Source organism: Phycodurus eques, chromosome 13 (genome assembly GCF_024500275.1).
Source record: "Phycodurus eques isolate BA_2022a chromosome 13, UOR_Pequ_1.1, whole genome shotgun sequence".
NCBI lineage: Eukaryota > Metazoa > Chordata > Actinopteri > Syngnathiformes > Syngnathidae > Phycodurus > Phycodurus eques.
This window is the reverse complement of record NC_084537.1, coordinates 14,257,764-14,270,778: the sequence shown is the minus strand read 5'-3', so window position 1 is coordinate 14,270,778 and position 13,015 is coordinate 14,257,764. Positions and strand designations below refer to the sequence as shown.

The 13,015-nt window shown below is 39.9% G+C and overlaps 1 protein-coding gene across 3 annotated transcripts in view; it reads right to left on the bottom strand.

The window, feature by feature from the left end:
* Positions 1 to 13,015, bottom strand: part of stk11 (serine/threonine kinase 11) — a 28,681-nt gene that overhangs the window by 6,408 nt on the left and 9,258 nt on the right. For all 3 annotated transcript variants that reach the window (XM_061694562.1, XM_061694564.1, XM_061694563.1), the window contains 7 exons: positions 12,153 to 12,242; positions 11,750 to 11,882; positions 11,501 to 11,637; positions 9,148 to 9,275; positions 3,425 to 3,482; positions 3,017 to 3,210; positions 6 to 256 (listed from right to left, as the gene is read on the bottom strand). In XM_061694562.1, the coding sequence (XP_061550546.1) occupies positions 51 to 256; positions 3,017 to 3,210; positions 3,425 to 3,482; positions 9,148 to 9,275; positions 11,501 to 11,637; positions 11,750 to 11,882; positions 12,153 to 12,242 (946 nt within the window). In that variant the 3' untranslated portion in view covers positions 6 to 50. The remainder of the gene's footprint in view (positions 1 to 5; positions 257 to 3,016; positions 3,211 to 3,424; positions 3,483 to 9,147; positions 9,276 to 11,500; positions 11,638 to 11,749; positions 11,883 to 12,152; positions 12,243 to 13,015) is intronic.

Sequence of the window (13,015 nt, the reverse complement as noted above, 5' to 3'; positions counted from 1 at the left end):
CTCACCAAGTGGGCTGCTGCCAACATAGACTGGAGAAGAGAAGGGGGGCGTCACTGCTGCTTGCAGGTGGAGAGCTTGCGGATCTTGCTTGCTGTGGACACCCCTTTGCGTGAGGGGTTAGATGAGGACGAAGACCGGCGTTCGGTTTTAGCCTTGCTGTTCAGAGACCCCACATCTGTCCCGTTCACACAAACGGGCTTGCCCACAGGTGGGCTGTAGTCTGCAAGCCCTAGCTCGTGATCTTCGGCCACTTGTCCTAAAAGCCAGATGGTGGAAAACAGTCTTTAGATCAGAAATCAGACATTACTCTCAGCCTCCTTTACACGCATATGTCCCCTACGAGTGATAGCGTAACAAGACCCAGGATTTATCCACCTTTTCCTCCTGCACAGAACCCAGCAAAGGGAGACATTGCCACTACTGTGCGCTTTTACACGGCAACATGGCACCCTGCAATCAGTTACAGTGGTACCTTGACTTACGAGTTTAGTTCTGTGACCAAGCTTGTAACTATTTACGCCCCTCAAATCAATTTCTCCCTGTTGAAATACCTTTAATTTTAAATTTACAACCAACAAACAAATCCCCAGACAGCAAACAAAACTAAAAATAACATTTGTACAAAGTAGAAATAAAATGCCAAATATAAATCAAGAATCCTATGACAATATAGTCCCAAAATATATACAGGAAAAAACTATAAAGGGGAAAGTAGGGATGGGAGCTACTCAGAGACTAATATATTTCTCAAATAAGGTTAAGTGGCGCCAAACTAGAAATCTATTTTGAGAACCTCGGACAGTGAATCTTATCTTTTCTAAGTCCATACACAACATCATATCCTTTATGCTTTACTATATCCCCTCGCCAATTAATTTTCACGTTACGTGTGTGCTTCCTGTGTAGCTGTTCTATTTTCACTCTGGACAATTTGCCTACTAATTTGCTCATCAGGTTACTTTCCACTAACATGGTTCCAGCCAGAGTTATATTAAAAGTGTACTATTCACCTAAGCACTTAAGGAGTTTCCTTAAAATTTCATATTAGCTTCACGATTAGCTTGTGATCGTTTCAGAATTCTACTTCAATGAAAACAAAGATACCATCCATACTGGCATATCTTGTATAACAAACCACTTAGTTACTCCTTGTCTAGCTTTAGTGATAACAGTACTTGTGAGAAGTGTAACATATTTGCTGCCATGGAGGCAAGGATTAGTTGAGAGGATCCGCACCACAGAAGGCTAGTGTTTAACAGCACCAGCAAGCCCTGCTCGTAGCTGTTGTGAACTCTGATCAAGTAAGCAGAGTATGCCGTGTAGCATTCCCCCCGCGTCCCTCCAACCCCCTTGCGAGCAGCCGTGGAAAAAGCAGCTTTGGCGATCACATGATCGCGGTGTCTGAAATCATGATTTCGATGTAAAAACGATAAATCGTTCAGCCCTACTTTTAACTGTTTAAAAAGTGAACTTGTCAGCACCAAGGAATCAGGGCAAACATCTGATTTACATAGGAAACTTACACATTTACACACAATTATACTGGAAGCACAGGACTACGGCTCAGATGTATTATCTGCTCGGGTGAAATGTCATCATACACACTTCAAGCATGTACTGGAGGTGCACAGGTGGGAGTGAACCCTGGAAAACCATTCACACACAAAAGACCAGAAATGTCTCTACTGGACTAGTTATAGATCACTTGGTTCACATTCTGCAGCTCCAATTGGACCTAAGTGGGGCACCACTTCTAGATGCCTGGCCAGCACAGATGACTGCATTTATCATTTCAGGCTGTTGCCTAGCAACTGATATTGTGATTGTGAATACTGCAGAAAAAAGTAGTGAGGCAGACTGTGGGATGTGGTCATTTTCATTATCAAAGCAGAGAAAGTGCCACTTGAGAACATGCCGCCACCTGTCGGCTTGGAGCGGCATTGCTTTTTGTTAATCAAACGCCAAGTACAGTGGTAACTTGACTGACAAGTGTGCCAACTTAAGTTTTTCAAATTTCGAGTGTCGCATTGGTTGATTTTTTTGCTTCCGAGCGAGCTTCAGATATGCAGAGTGAAGTGAAAAGAAAATGGAGCAATCAAGGTACTGTAATGGCCTTGTATGTGGCCAAGGAGAGGCACAGTTGCATTTACACTTTTCGCCATTTATTGAACGAGAGAAATTAAAAATTGGGTATTAAAACAAACCACAATTTTGTCTTACAAAAGTCCGGTAGCTAAATGCTAACACGCATCTTTATCGTTTTATCATCGTGCAGCCCCAAGACATTTTGACGGACCGTTGTGGCTGCTAAACAGTGAGATGCCCACAAAACATGCCGCCTCGATGGCCGCTCTGACCTTTCTCTAGTGCAAGCTGGCCGCGGGTTTCGCTTAAGTCCTCACAACATCTTGTTTTGGCGTTGTTTTTCGGCCGAAAATGCACTTTTGCAACATTAAGGGGGGTGGGGTGGGGATTTTCAGTGACCTAATTTTTCGTGCATCCCTTATAAGCATTTAAGCAATGGCTTTGACTAAAGGGTGCAGCAACACATGTAGACAGACAGGCATATATTCTTGTCTGCAAAACGTACTGCAGTTTACTAAGCAGTTGTGGCCATCTTCGTTTATCTCAATGTTTGTATTATACTACCCCCTGGTGGCCAAGGTACGCACACATAACAAGCCGCATATTGTATTGAAGCATGAAATCACAATGCACACTTTATCAAGTTTATATTAATTACTGTATTTTTCTTAAAACCACAAAAATTGTGTTGGCGTTTTATAGAGAGCTGGAACAAGTTAATGGCATTTCCATTCATTTAATGGGAAAACATGAGTTGAGATGGAAGTGTTTTGAGTTACAATGGTCACAGAAAGAATTAAACTCATAAGGCAAGGCACCACTGTATTTTAGTTTTCATTCAATTTGTGAGGTTTTCAGACAACTAGAGAACATCAAGCATGAACACTGTCGGGAAAACTTGGCTGTGTAAGCCTCTCAAGAGCACACAAACCTGGCACTGTGAAATCCTGAGTGTAGATAATCTCGTCCTCTCCGTCATAAAGCTCGTCATCCTCCTCTTCAGTGTAGCCGTGGAGATCCTCCAGGTAGGGCACCACCGTCATACTGCGCCAAGGGTCCCTGCTCTCTGCGCTGGCGGGGATGGGCACGGGGAGCTCCGTTGGAGGGTGTTTCTTGCGCACCCAGCTACCAGGAACACATCCAGTGTAGTAGAGGTACATCAATGATAAAACCCGTCTGTGACCATTTAGTGAATGTCTTCAGAATTCTACTTCGGGGAAAACAAAGACACCGTCCATTCTGGCATATCTTGTATAACAAACCACTTAGTTACTCCTCGTCTACCTTTAGTGATAACGGTACGTGTGAGAATATATATCTTATATAACAAACAACTTACTTGTGTTGCCTTATGTTTTGTATGGAAAACCTCTTCGCAGGGTCATACTGGAGCATTCCTGAGAACAAAAACGGGCCACTTAATGTCAGAAATGTTCTCAAGTCACCCTATTGTGTGTGAATATACAGTAATATACATAGCTCAGTAACTGTTCTTGCCCATGGAAAAATTATTCACACTCATTCATTGAAAAGGTAAGGCGAAAGGATGGCACTTCTAACAAAGAATTAATCGGTTGAGCTAAAATATAGAAGAGATAAAGCTTACAACCCCCCCCCCCACACACACACACACAATATTTCTAAGGTTTAGGGGGGATCACTTAGAAATGTCTTTAAAGCACTGTTTTTTCAATTACGATAAATTTTAAAATACAGTCCAGATGTTAAGGTGGCAAAAAAGGTGCCTTTCTTAAAATAAATACATTGTTAGGTGACCCTCCAAACTTTTGAACGGTAGTGCATACACAACAATGCATTTTCATGGAAATAATGAAATTGTCTCGTGGTTGACTCCATACTTAATGTGAACAGCAGTGTATGTTCACTGACTGCTATGACGTAAAGGGGCTTCTTCAGTTTGCCAAGGTACCAACGAACTAAGGCTGCACGATATTGGAAAATTTTCAAACAGCGTAGTGAATAAGTTTGCGCAACGGTGTAATGCCTGCTGCACACTGAGCGACACAGCCGAACGCAACTGAAGTGGACCATTTGAAAAATTAGTTGACTCTTCTGCGCACACCAAGGGACTGAGCACCACACATTGACCAAAACTGACCCTATATTGGGTTTTGACTCTTCACGTACAAAAATACTGTTATGACTGAGATTTTTAGGCCATTTAAAAGTAATGCTTGAGCAACGCAAAATATGACTTTCACTGTAGGGAGGTATCAATCTAATGAATTTATTTATATAAAATTCAGTTGACTGAACACGAAAGATTTGGCGATAAAGGCGCATTAATTTTATTTTTTTTTTAGTCAAATTTCCCTTTTTGTTTCTCCCTCCCTTTTTCAGACTTCCAACATTAATATGTAAATATCAAAGCTGAAGGTCCAATTCCTTTAAACGCATTATTACGCTGACTGCTTTGGTGATGCCATTTTTGGTGTACATAGCAAAATGCCTTTTTCCACACAAAGCAGATAACATCTCAGATTTTAGTTTTCTTTGTTGTTTATACAGTGATCAAAATGATCTGCAATGGAAATAAAGGTTCTTTTGTATAGCAATGGAGTTGGTCTAGGCCAAGGTGAGCCACAATGTCCTCAATATTAAACTTATTCAAGAACAGTAAAGGCCAATATCTTTATCCAAATAGGATAAAGATATTGGCCTTATCTATAATCATATATGTATATATATGTATATACACACACACACAAGCATATATACATATATATATATATATATGTGTGTGTGTGTGTGTGTGTGTGTGTGTGTGTATGTATATACCGTATTTTCACGAGCATAAGGCGCACCGCATTAACAGGCGCAGTCTCAGTTACGGGGTCTATTTCTGTATTTAACACATACATAAGGCGCACCGTATTATTGGGTGCAGGCATGGTAAAACTAGCGTAGTTGTGCATTGCACGCTAAAACAATGTTTATAAAAAGGCAGCGGGAGCAAAACTGAGTTCGGTTGTACTTTATTGAAGTATTTAACAATGTACTCACGTTATTTTTTTATCAATCCTCATCCACAAATCCATCAAAGTTGATACCCTTGGCCGACCTGTTCGGTGTCTGTTGCTCGGTACTCCAGTAGTTTCTTTCTTTTTCAGGATATTCCAAATTGTTGTATTGGCTATGCCCAATGTTTGTGCAATAGCTGTGATGGATTTTCCCTCTTCTCTCAGCTTCAAAATGGTTTGCGTTTCTCCCAAAGACAGCTCTCTGGTCTTCATGTTTGCTTAACAGCAAATGCAGTTTTCACAGGTGAAACCCAAAACAAGCACTATCTAATGTTTAAGCAATCAATCTAAAAGGCAACACCTGAGCAACTAGAAACACCCATCAGTCACATTCCAATACTTTTGCTCACTTGAAAAGTGGGTTGCTTCCAACATAAGGTGCTCTGTCCTGTCTCTTTTAACACATCTCGATGTAAATACCATGAAATCATAGGTGGAATTCTGAACTTGTGTCTCATATTCATCATTTGAGCTGAAAGGAATTTACCTTGCTGGTCCAATACTTTTGGAGGGGACTGTATAAGTATAGTCAGAGAACAAAGTAAACTCGTAAGTCAAGGCAGCACTGCACTTGAGACTGAATCAACAGTGCCTCTGTAGGTTTCTGCCAATTAGTGCACTCCATTTTGCCTCAAATGCTTTAAGGGCCCTTAAATCCCTCCATATTTCACAAGACTCAATCAAACACTTCTTCTCAATGAATGAACCCATTATTACGCCCATCCCTATTTCCAATGAAAAACTGCCACTTTCTCAGGCGGGACTTACCAGAGAAAGTTCCAGAGAATACTCCTTGAGAATGTAGGTGGCTTCAAACAAAAGGTGCTCTGTCCTGAGTTGTTTAATATATCTAGATGTAAATATCATGAAATAAAAGCTGGAATTCTGAACTTTTGTCTCATATTCATTTTTTGATCTGAAACCCAAATGTCTTCGGTATTCAACAAAAACAAAGGAATTGACCGTGCCGTTCCAATACTTTTGCAGGGGACTGTCGGTAAGGTGGGACTACACCATTTAAAAAAAATAAAACAATCTTAAAATAGACTAAAATTCACAGGAAGCCAGTGAATGGAGGCCAGAATTGGAGTTATGCGCTCCCTCCTACATGCTCTATCTAATAAGGAGGCAAGCAGCAACATTTTGAGCCAACTGGAGACGTTTGAGGGAGGACTGGCTGAAATAAAGTGCATTACAGTAACCCAGCCGAGCTGTAACGAAGGCATGGATTGCTGTTTCAAAGTGCTGTTGTGAAACAAGAGACTTTACTTGAGCCAGCTGCCCAAGATAAAAAAGCTGGACTTGAAAACAGCACCAATTTACCAATCTAATTTAAAATCAGTCCAGTTTAAAATCTAAGTTCAAGACTGCTGGCCTTTGATAGTGTGATAAGGGGGGCGGGGGGTTATTTACAAGAGCCAATGGGACCAAACACCATAATATCTGTTTTCAATGCCATCCATGCTTTAATGTCCTCAAGACACAACAAAAGTGGCTTTAAGGAGAGTGCATCCTTTTTCTTAGTGGGACATAAATCTATCATCCACATAACAATGAAAAAAAATCCAATGCTTTCTCTGGATGGAATCCAGTTGGAGCAAATATAAAGAAAACAGCAGGGTCCCTAAAATTGAAACCTGTGGAACCCCACAAGACAGTGGGGCAGAGTGGGACTCTGAGCGACCAAGGCTTAAGCACAGAGTTCTTCTGCCTGTCAGATAGGACTAAACCACTCAAGACCGACTACAGTGCATTCAGACTAACAAATGCAGGTTATGTATCTGCTTTAAGAACCGGCGATAAACAAGGACCCGCTGTATACAATTACTGTTTAAAGTGGAATATGGTCCGCTTAAGATAGTCATTAAGGGTGTATAAAATGATGGCAGTTTATTTTTGAATTGAACAGTGAAACAATCCATCTGGGATATTGTTAAGGCAAACCGTAATCGACTGTGACTGACAAAATACATTTTGGACCTTTATCATGTGGGCTGAATGTGGGAAAAGCAAAATGTCAGCATGATGAGACAGCAGTGATGTGTTGTAGACATAGACCTAATAATAATGTAACGATCTCCCAGCAGTGCTGATCATAGTGCTGGGTTTATTTTAGACAATGTAATATTTACAGGCCAGCTATCGCTGCTGTGACGCATCATCAGACACAGACGTCACACACTATGAGGAGTGGAAGCCTGAGGAATTATAACACCCTCTCTAGTCAGTGTTGAGCTCTAAATTCAACAGTCATTGATCAAAACAAGGCAATGTAACACCTCATGCCATTTGAAATGCAGAATTAAACTCCCTCACATGGAGGCATTCATGAATGGGGGAATATTTCCATAAAAGGAAAAGCCGCAGACTAGGCGCAGTATTATTTAACATAAGGAAACACAGGGATTCAGTCTCATGTCTTCACCTCAGTCTTGGCAGCATTTTTTCACAATTTCACAGACAGTTAGCCTTCACTGACATAAAGCTGATACGAGGTTCACCATAAAAGACTCTTGACTTGTTTTGTTTTAACAAGGGGCTTTGCAGCAGCCTGGTGGAGTGCTTAGTATTCTGCTGTTGGCTCCAGATCAATAGAAACTACGTCAGCAGCTGAAGGGATTTCTAGCTGTGGGAGGGGAAAGACCCAATGACTATAAATGTCACAGCACCACCAGCTGGACACACTGATAAAAGACACCAGTGCAGCATCACTGCAGTGTTTTTTTTTTCCTTTTCTGTGCATTCTGAAATCTTACACCTTTATTGTATGTAATGTCATTTTTGCGACCGTGATGGCTGCTTTTTTTCCCTCTCATCCTGGTCTTAATAAAGTATCGAAGTTGGTAAATCTTTGACATTTTACTTAAAGTACAACAAAGCACACACAAAAATTGCAGAAATTTGAAGTCACAGAAAAGAGTGTTGTTAACAAGCCGGACAACGATTGAATGTTTTTTGTTTTTTTTCCAATATTGTATGTTGCTGACTATTACTTTCAAAATACTGACATTTAATCTCCCAATGGTTGCCACCCATTCAGTCCACACTAGTAGCCAGCTGCAGCTTTCACCCTTGAATCTAAAAAAACATGTAAAAATTTGTCGCTTGAATGAAATGTTTTTTTTTTAAATGCAGAATTAAAACAAAAAACAGGACTGTAGTCCTTAATGTGCAAACAAAAACACGCAACACAGTATGACAGGAACGATGGTGAAATGACATGGATAACTTTGCATTCCCAGCAGTTTTGTCTGACTATATTAACACAGTATAACAAGATAAATTCCATATTATCACAGTGTGATCGTACAGTGTTTTAACTAAAGCATTCTGATTCAAATAATAATTTTTCTTGTGATCCATTTTTACAATATGTATTATATTACAAAAGAATCAAGGAACATATTTGCTTGCATTTATGCAGCGTCCACGAATGCACCAACGGCGTGCATGCCTGCAGTAGTTTCATTCTGAAGCGCGAAATAAGAAATGGGAGCAGGTGGACATTGTTTCCCACGTCGTCTTTCATAGTTGTCATACAAGGAGTAAGTATACAACACTCTGGGCTGCTCCGTATGTTCTTTGAAGAGTTATAATTTACCGAAACTGATCTCTACCGATCTTATTTGTTTGTCCAAACCTCTCCCTCTGCTGATCACTTTTAATATTACAATTGATTCAGTACAATTGAATCAATTGTACACCAACATCGCAATGACGATGCTCAAACAATATATTGTGCACAAACAATATATCGTGCAGCCCTAATGCCCACTAATAGCACAATTGTGGTCAAATCTAAAAAGCTTCAGACACATTTTTGAGAATTGGCAGCAAAAATATTTTTTATTTCACACTTGAGGCACAACTATTTGTGCCGCACCCAAAAAGTCTGTTTCCATAACATTTTCCTTTAATGAATGCTGCTGTCTATGAAAGTAATAGGAAGATACAGAGCTACGACAACAAACATCTTGGACTTGAAACCCCACCGAGAACATCAGATAGACACAACACTCACCTCGCAGCAGGTCTGAAAGGAGGGGTCCACACTCTTCAGGAATGGTAAATTCTCCTTTTCCAATGTTCTCGAATAGCTTATAGATGTTGTCCCCCTCAAACGGGTAAAGACTTGTAGTAATGTTATATCTGAATGGAGGGAAACATCAAGGGAATCACTGCTATATCTTTGAATGGTATTTTACTAAACTAATATAGGGCTACAGCTACAGAATATTTTTAGGCTCGATTATACTATTGCGCACCCCATTGATTAATCAAGAAATCGGATAATAAGGAATTTTGCATTATCCATTTTCTGAGCCGCTTCTCCTCACTAGGGTCGCGGCGTGCTGGAGCCTATCCCAGCTGTCATCGGGCAGGAGGCGGGGTACACTCTGAACTGGTTGCCAGCCAATCGCAGGGCACATACAAACAAACAACCATTCACACTCACATTCACACCTACGGGCAATTTAGAGTTGTCAATTAACCGAGCATGCATGTTTTTGGGATGTGGGAGGAAACCGGAGTGCCCGGAGAAAACCCACGCAGACACGGGGAGAACATGCAAACTCCACACAGGCGGGGCCGGGGATTGAACCCGGGTCCTCAAAACTGTGAGGCTGACGCTCTAACCAGTTGTCCACCGTGCCGCCGAATTATGCATTATGAAACATCAAAATGTGCAAATGAGGTAGAAGTATTATTGTTGTCCACTCGCATTCCACACTATAATATTTGTGACTTTGTGGGTGTGTGGCTTTAGAAGGTGGGGCCTAGCCTGGTGAATGATGTGGGAGTCAGCAAATGAGAGTGTAGAGTTGGCATGTCTGCGTGTTGACTGTTGAGTGCATGAGCGTCAGTTATGGGCATGGGAACTCCTATAAGAATTTGCTTAATAAGTGTTCATTTTCTTAAAGTTTGTTCAACAAAGTGCATTGGCAGCTGTGTCTATCTTGACCACTTTTGGACGTAGTACAATATGTTTTAACTAGCAGTGGTAGGCTATAAGGCCATACTGAATTAGCTAAAATTGTTATTTTGTAATGGTCATCGTGGATGCGCTGTTGTGTATGATAGTTCTGCTTTGTAGGAGACACATTACACTTTATCTTCGTTTTTTGAGTGTGAAATGATCCCAAACTTTGAGCATTGTCTTTTATGTGGTCTCTCTTTCTGGTTTGCTGCCATCATACCAACTTATTTGAGACTGCCGTAACATTAATTTGTGTGGAAAAATTATTACTGCGAAGCTTCGAAGCAGAGATTTACATCAACTTTTTTTTAATCGAATTATTCAACTTATTCGATTACCGTAATTTCCCGTGTATAATGCACACCCCCCCCCCAAAAAAAAAATTGTCAAAAGTCAATACTGCGCATAATACATGGGTATAGGGGCAAATGGAAAAAACGTTCACATTGTATAAATGTATGCCGCCATCGAGTGGTTAGGAAAAAGCTGTATACTTTCATTCCAAAATGCCACCGCCACCTAGTGGTTATAAAAAAGGTGTCGCCAATATAACAGGGGTACGTATGACTGCATATATGTACATTTGTGTTGATAAGTTTATATACCCTGGCAGAATTTGTGAATTTTTTTATTTTTTATTTAAATATGACTGATGACTGAACAACAGCCATCATTAATTTATTTATGGTTATGTTATATTTAATGATAATGCTTTTCTGAAATGCTTGACCGATTAATTTGAATCCCATTAAAATAAAATGTGTTTCGCATGGTCATTCATGTTTTCTTTACAGAATTGTACCCATCTTACAAATTCTGCCTGGGTAATCAAACATGATCACAACTGTGTGTTTTCTAATTTACTAAATAAAAGTAGCGCTGTGAATTTCAAAATAAGAGCAAGTAAATTAAAATAAGGATTAAGTGTTCAAACCAGGTGCTTAACTTCTTTACAATAATTCTCTGAAAAAAACCTAACAAAATACACATAATACTTCATGTTTTGATCATATGGGTAGAAGCAAAATCATGCATTGTAAAAATGCATTATACATAGGTAGAAGGGTTTTCCAGAATTTTGATGTCAATTTAGGGTGCATATTATACATGGGTGCGCATTATACGCGATAAATTACGGTAATTGTTTCAGCCCTACATGCTACTCACTCACTTTTTAGCTGTCACTGTTTGTCACTACATACCTATTCCTTCCTGTTATTTAGATAAAAAAAATAAAGGCTATATATATATATATATATATATATATATATATATATATATAAATAAACATTTTTGAGACCTCACTAACTTGTATAGTTTGCTAGAATAATACAAATAAGAGGACGAATAGTTTTGTAAACAGTGCAGAAGGGTGATAGAACCTGTGACTACTCACAGTGTTACTCCCGCTGACCAAATGTCCACTTTAAAACCTGAAAAGGTGTCCAGGCCGTTGGCAATCTCCGGAGGCTGAAAGGCCGGAGAGCCCTGACTGGTGCGACACGTGTCGTCCTCTGCAAATGGGTGCAGGGCCTGGACACAAATGTGAAGCAAAGTAAACCTCAACACGCATTCCATCTCAGTCTATTTTGTACACTTCCTTCTGGTTTCACAAAATGAAAGAAATTTAGATGGGTGATCTTACTTCTGCTACTCCCAGGTCAGAGATTTTAAGTGCTCCATCTGTGGTCAACAGCAGATTGCCTGGTTTAATGTCTTTGTGAACAATTCCTTGGCTGTGCAAATATTCAAGGCCATCTAAGAGTTGGCAAAAGTACCTGCAGAAACAAAAAGGTGCGTGACCAAGTGTGCTAGCCAACAATTAAACAAGGTGGACAGATTAGGGTTCCTCACTTAAGAACTTTTGCATTTTGAGAGAGGTGATTACATATTCATGCAATCATCCGGCAGTTATTTGAAATGTACAAGCGCAGTGGTTCAGGATCTAAATTTAGGCCTGGAGCTATTGTTGCAGAGGATGAGTCTAAAAATAGCAGAAATACAGAAAAAGTGGGGGTGAGAAAAGCGAGAGAAACGACAACCCGTACCCGTGAGCTTGAAATATAGGAAACCTTTTTTCCGGGACACTGTCCAGCATTTCTTGCATCCCGCACACACAATACTCCATCACCATATACGTATGTCACAAGTCAAGGGCATTCAAAAATCCAAGCAATACAATCACTGGTCACAACTTTAGGTAAACATGTACATTATCTTTAGCTCTAATACAAAAGCTGAGGTCAAATATATGGCTTTAGATGCTAAGACACTGAGTTACTACAATAAAAATAGGGCTGCATGATAATTTCTTTGAGCATCATCATCGCGATGTACGTGTGCGCAATAGTCACATCGCAGGGTCTGCTGCGATGTTAGTGTACTGCAATATACAGTGAATCAACTTTAATATTAAAGGTGACCAGCAGAGGGACCTGTTTGGACATGCTGAAAAGGTAAAAAGATTGTACACCTGCTGCATTTCCTATTTCGCTCTTCAGAGTGAAACTAGGCAGCCACGTGGCAGTGAGCGAGGTGCGTTCAGGTACACTGCGTAAATCGGAGTGAACGTGTTTTTTTTGTAATAAAGTACATGATTGTAAAAATGGATTACTATGAAAATCGGGATGCTTTAGTTAAAACAATGTATGATTACATTGTGATAATATGGAATTTATTTTGTTTTGTAATATAAAAATAGATAAATTATTTCATTAATATAATCAGCCAGAGCTGCCAGGCATGCAAAGTAATCAATGTCACCATCGTTCCTGTCATACTGTGTTGCGTGTTTTTGTTTGCACATTAAGGACCAAAGTCCTGTTTTTGTTTTAATTTCATTTTTAAAAAAACATTTAAGTAAAACGTTTTTCCTCATATTTGGAAATTGTAGGGTGAAAGCTGCAGCTGA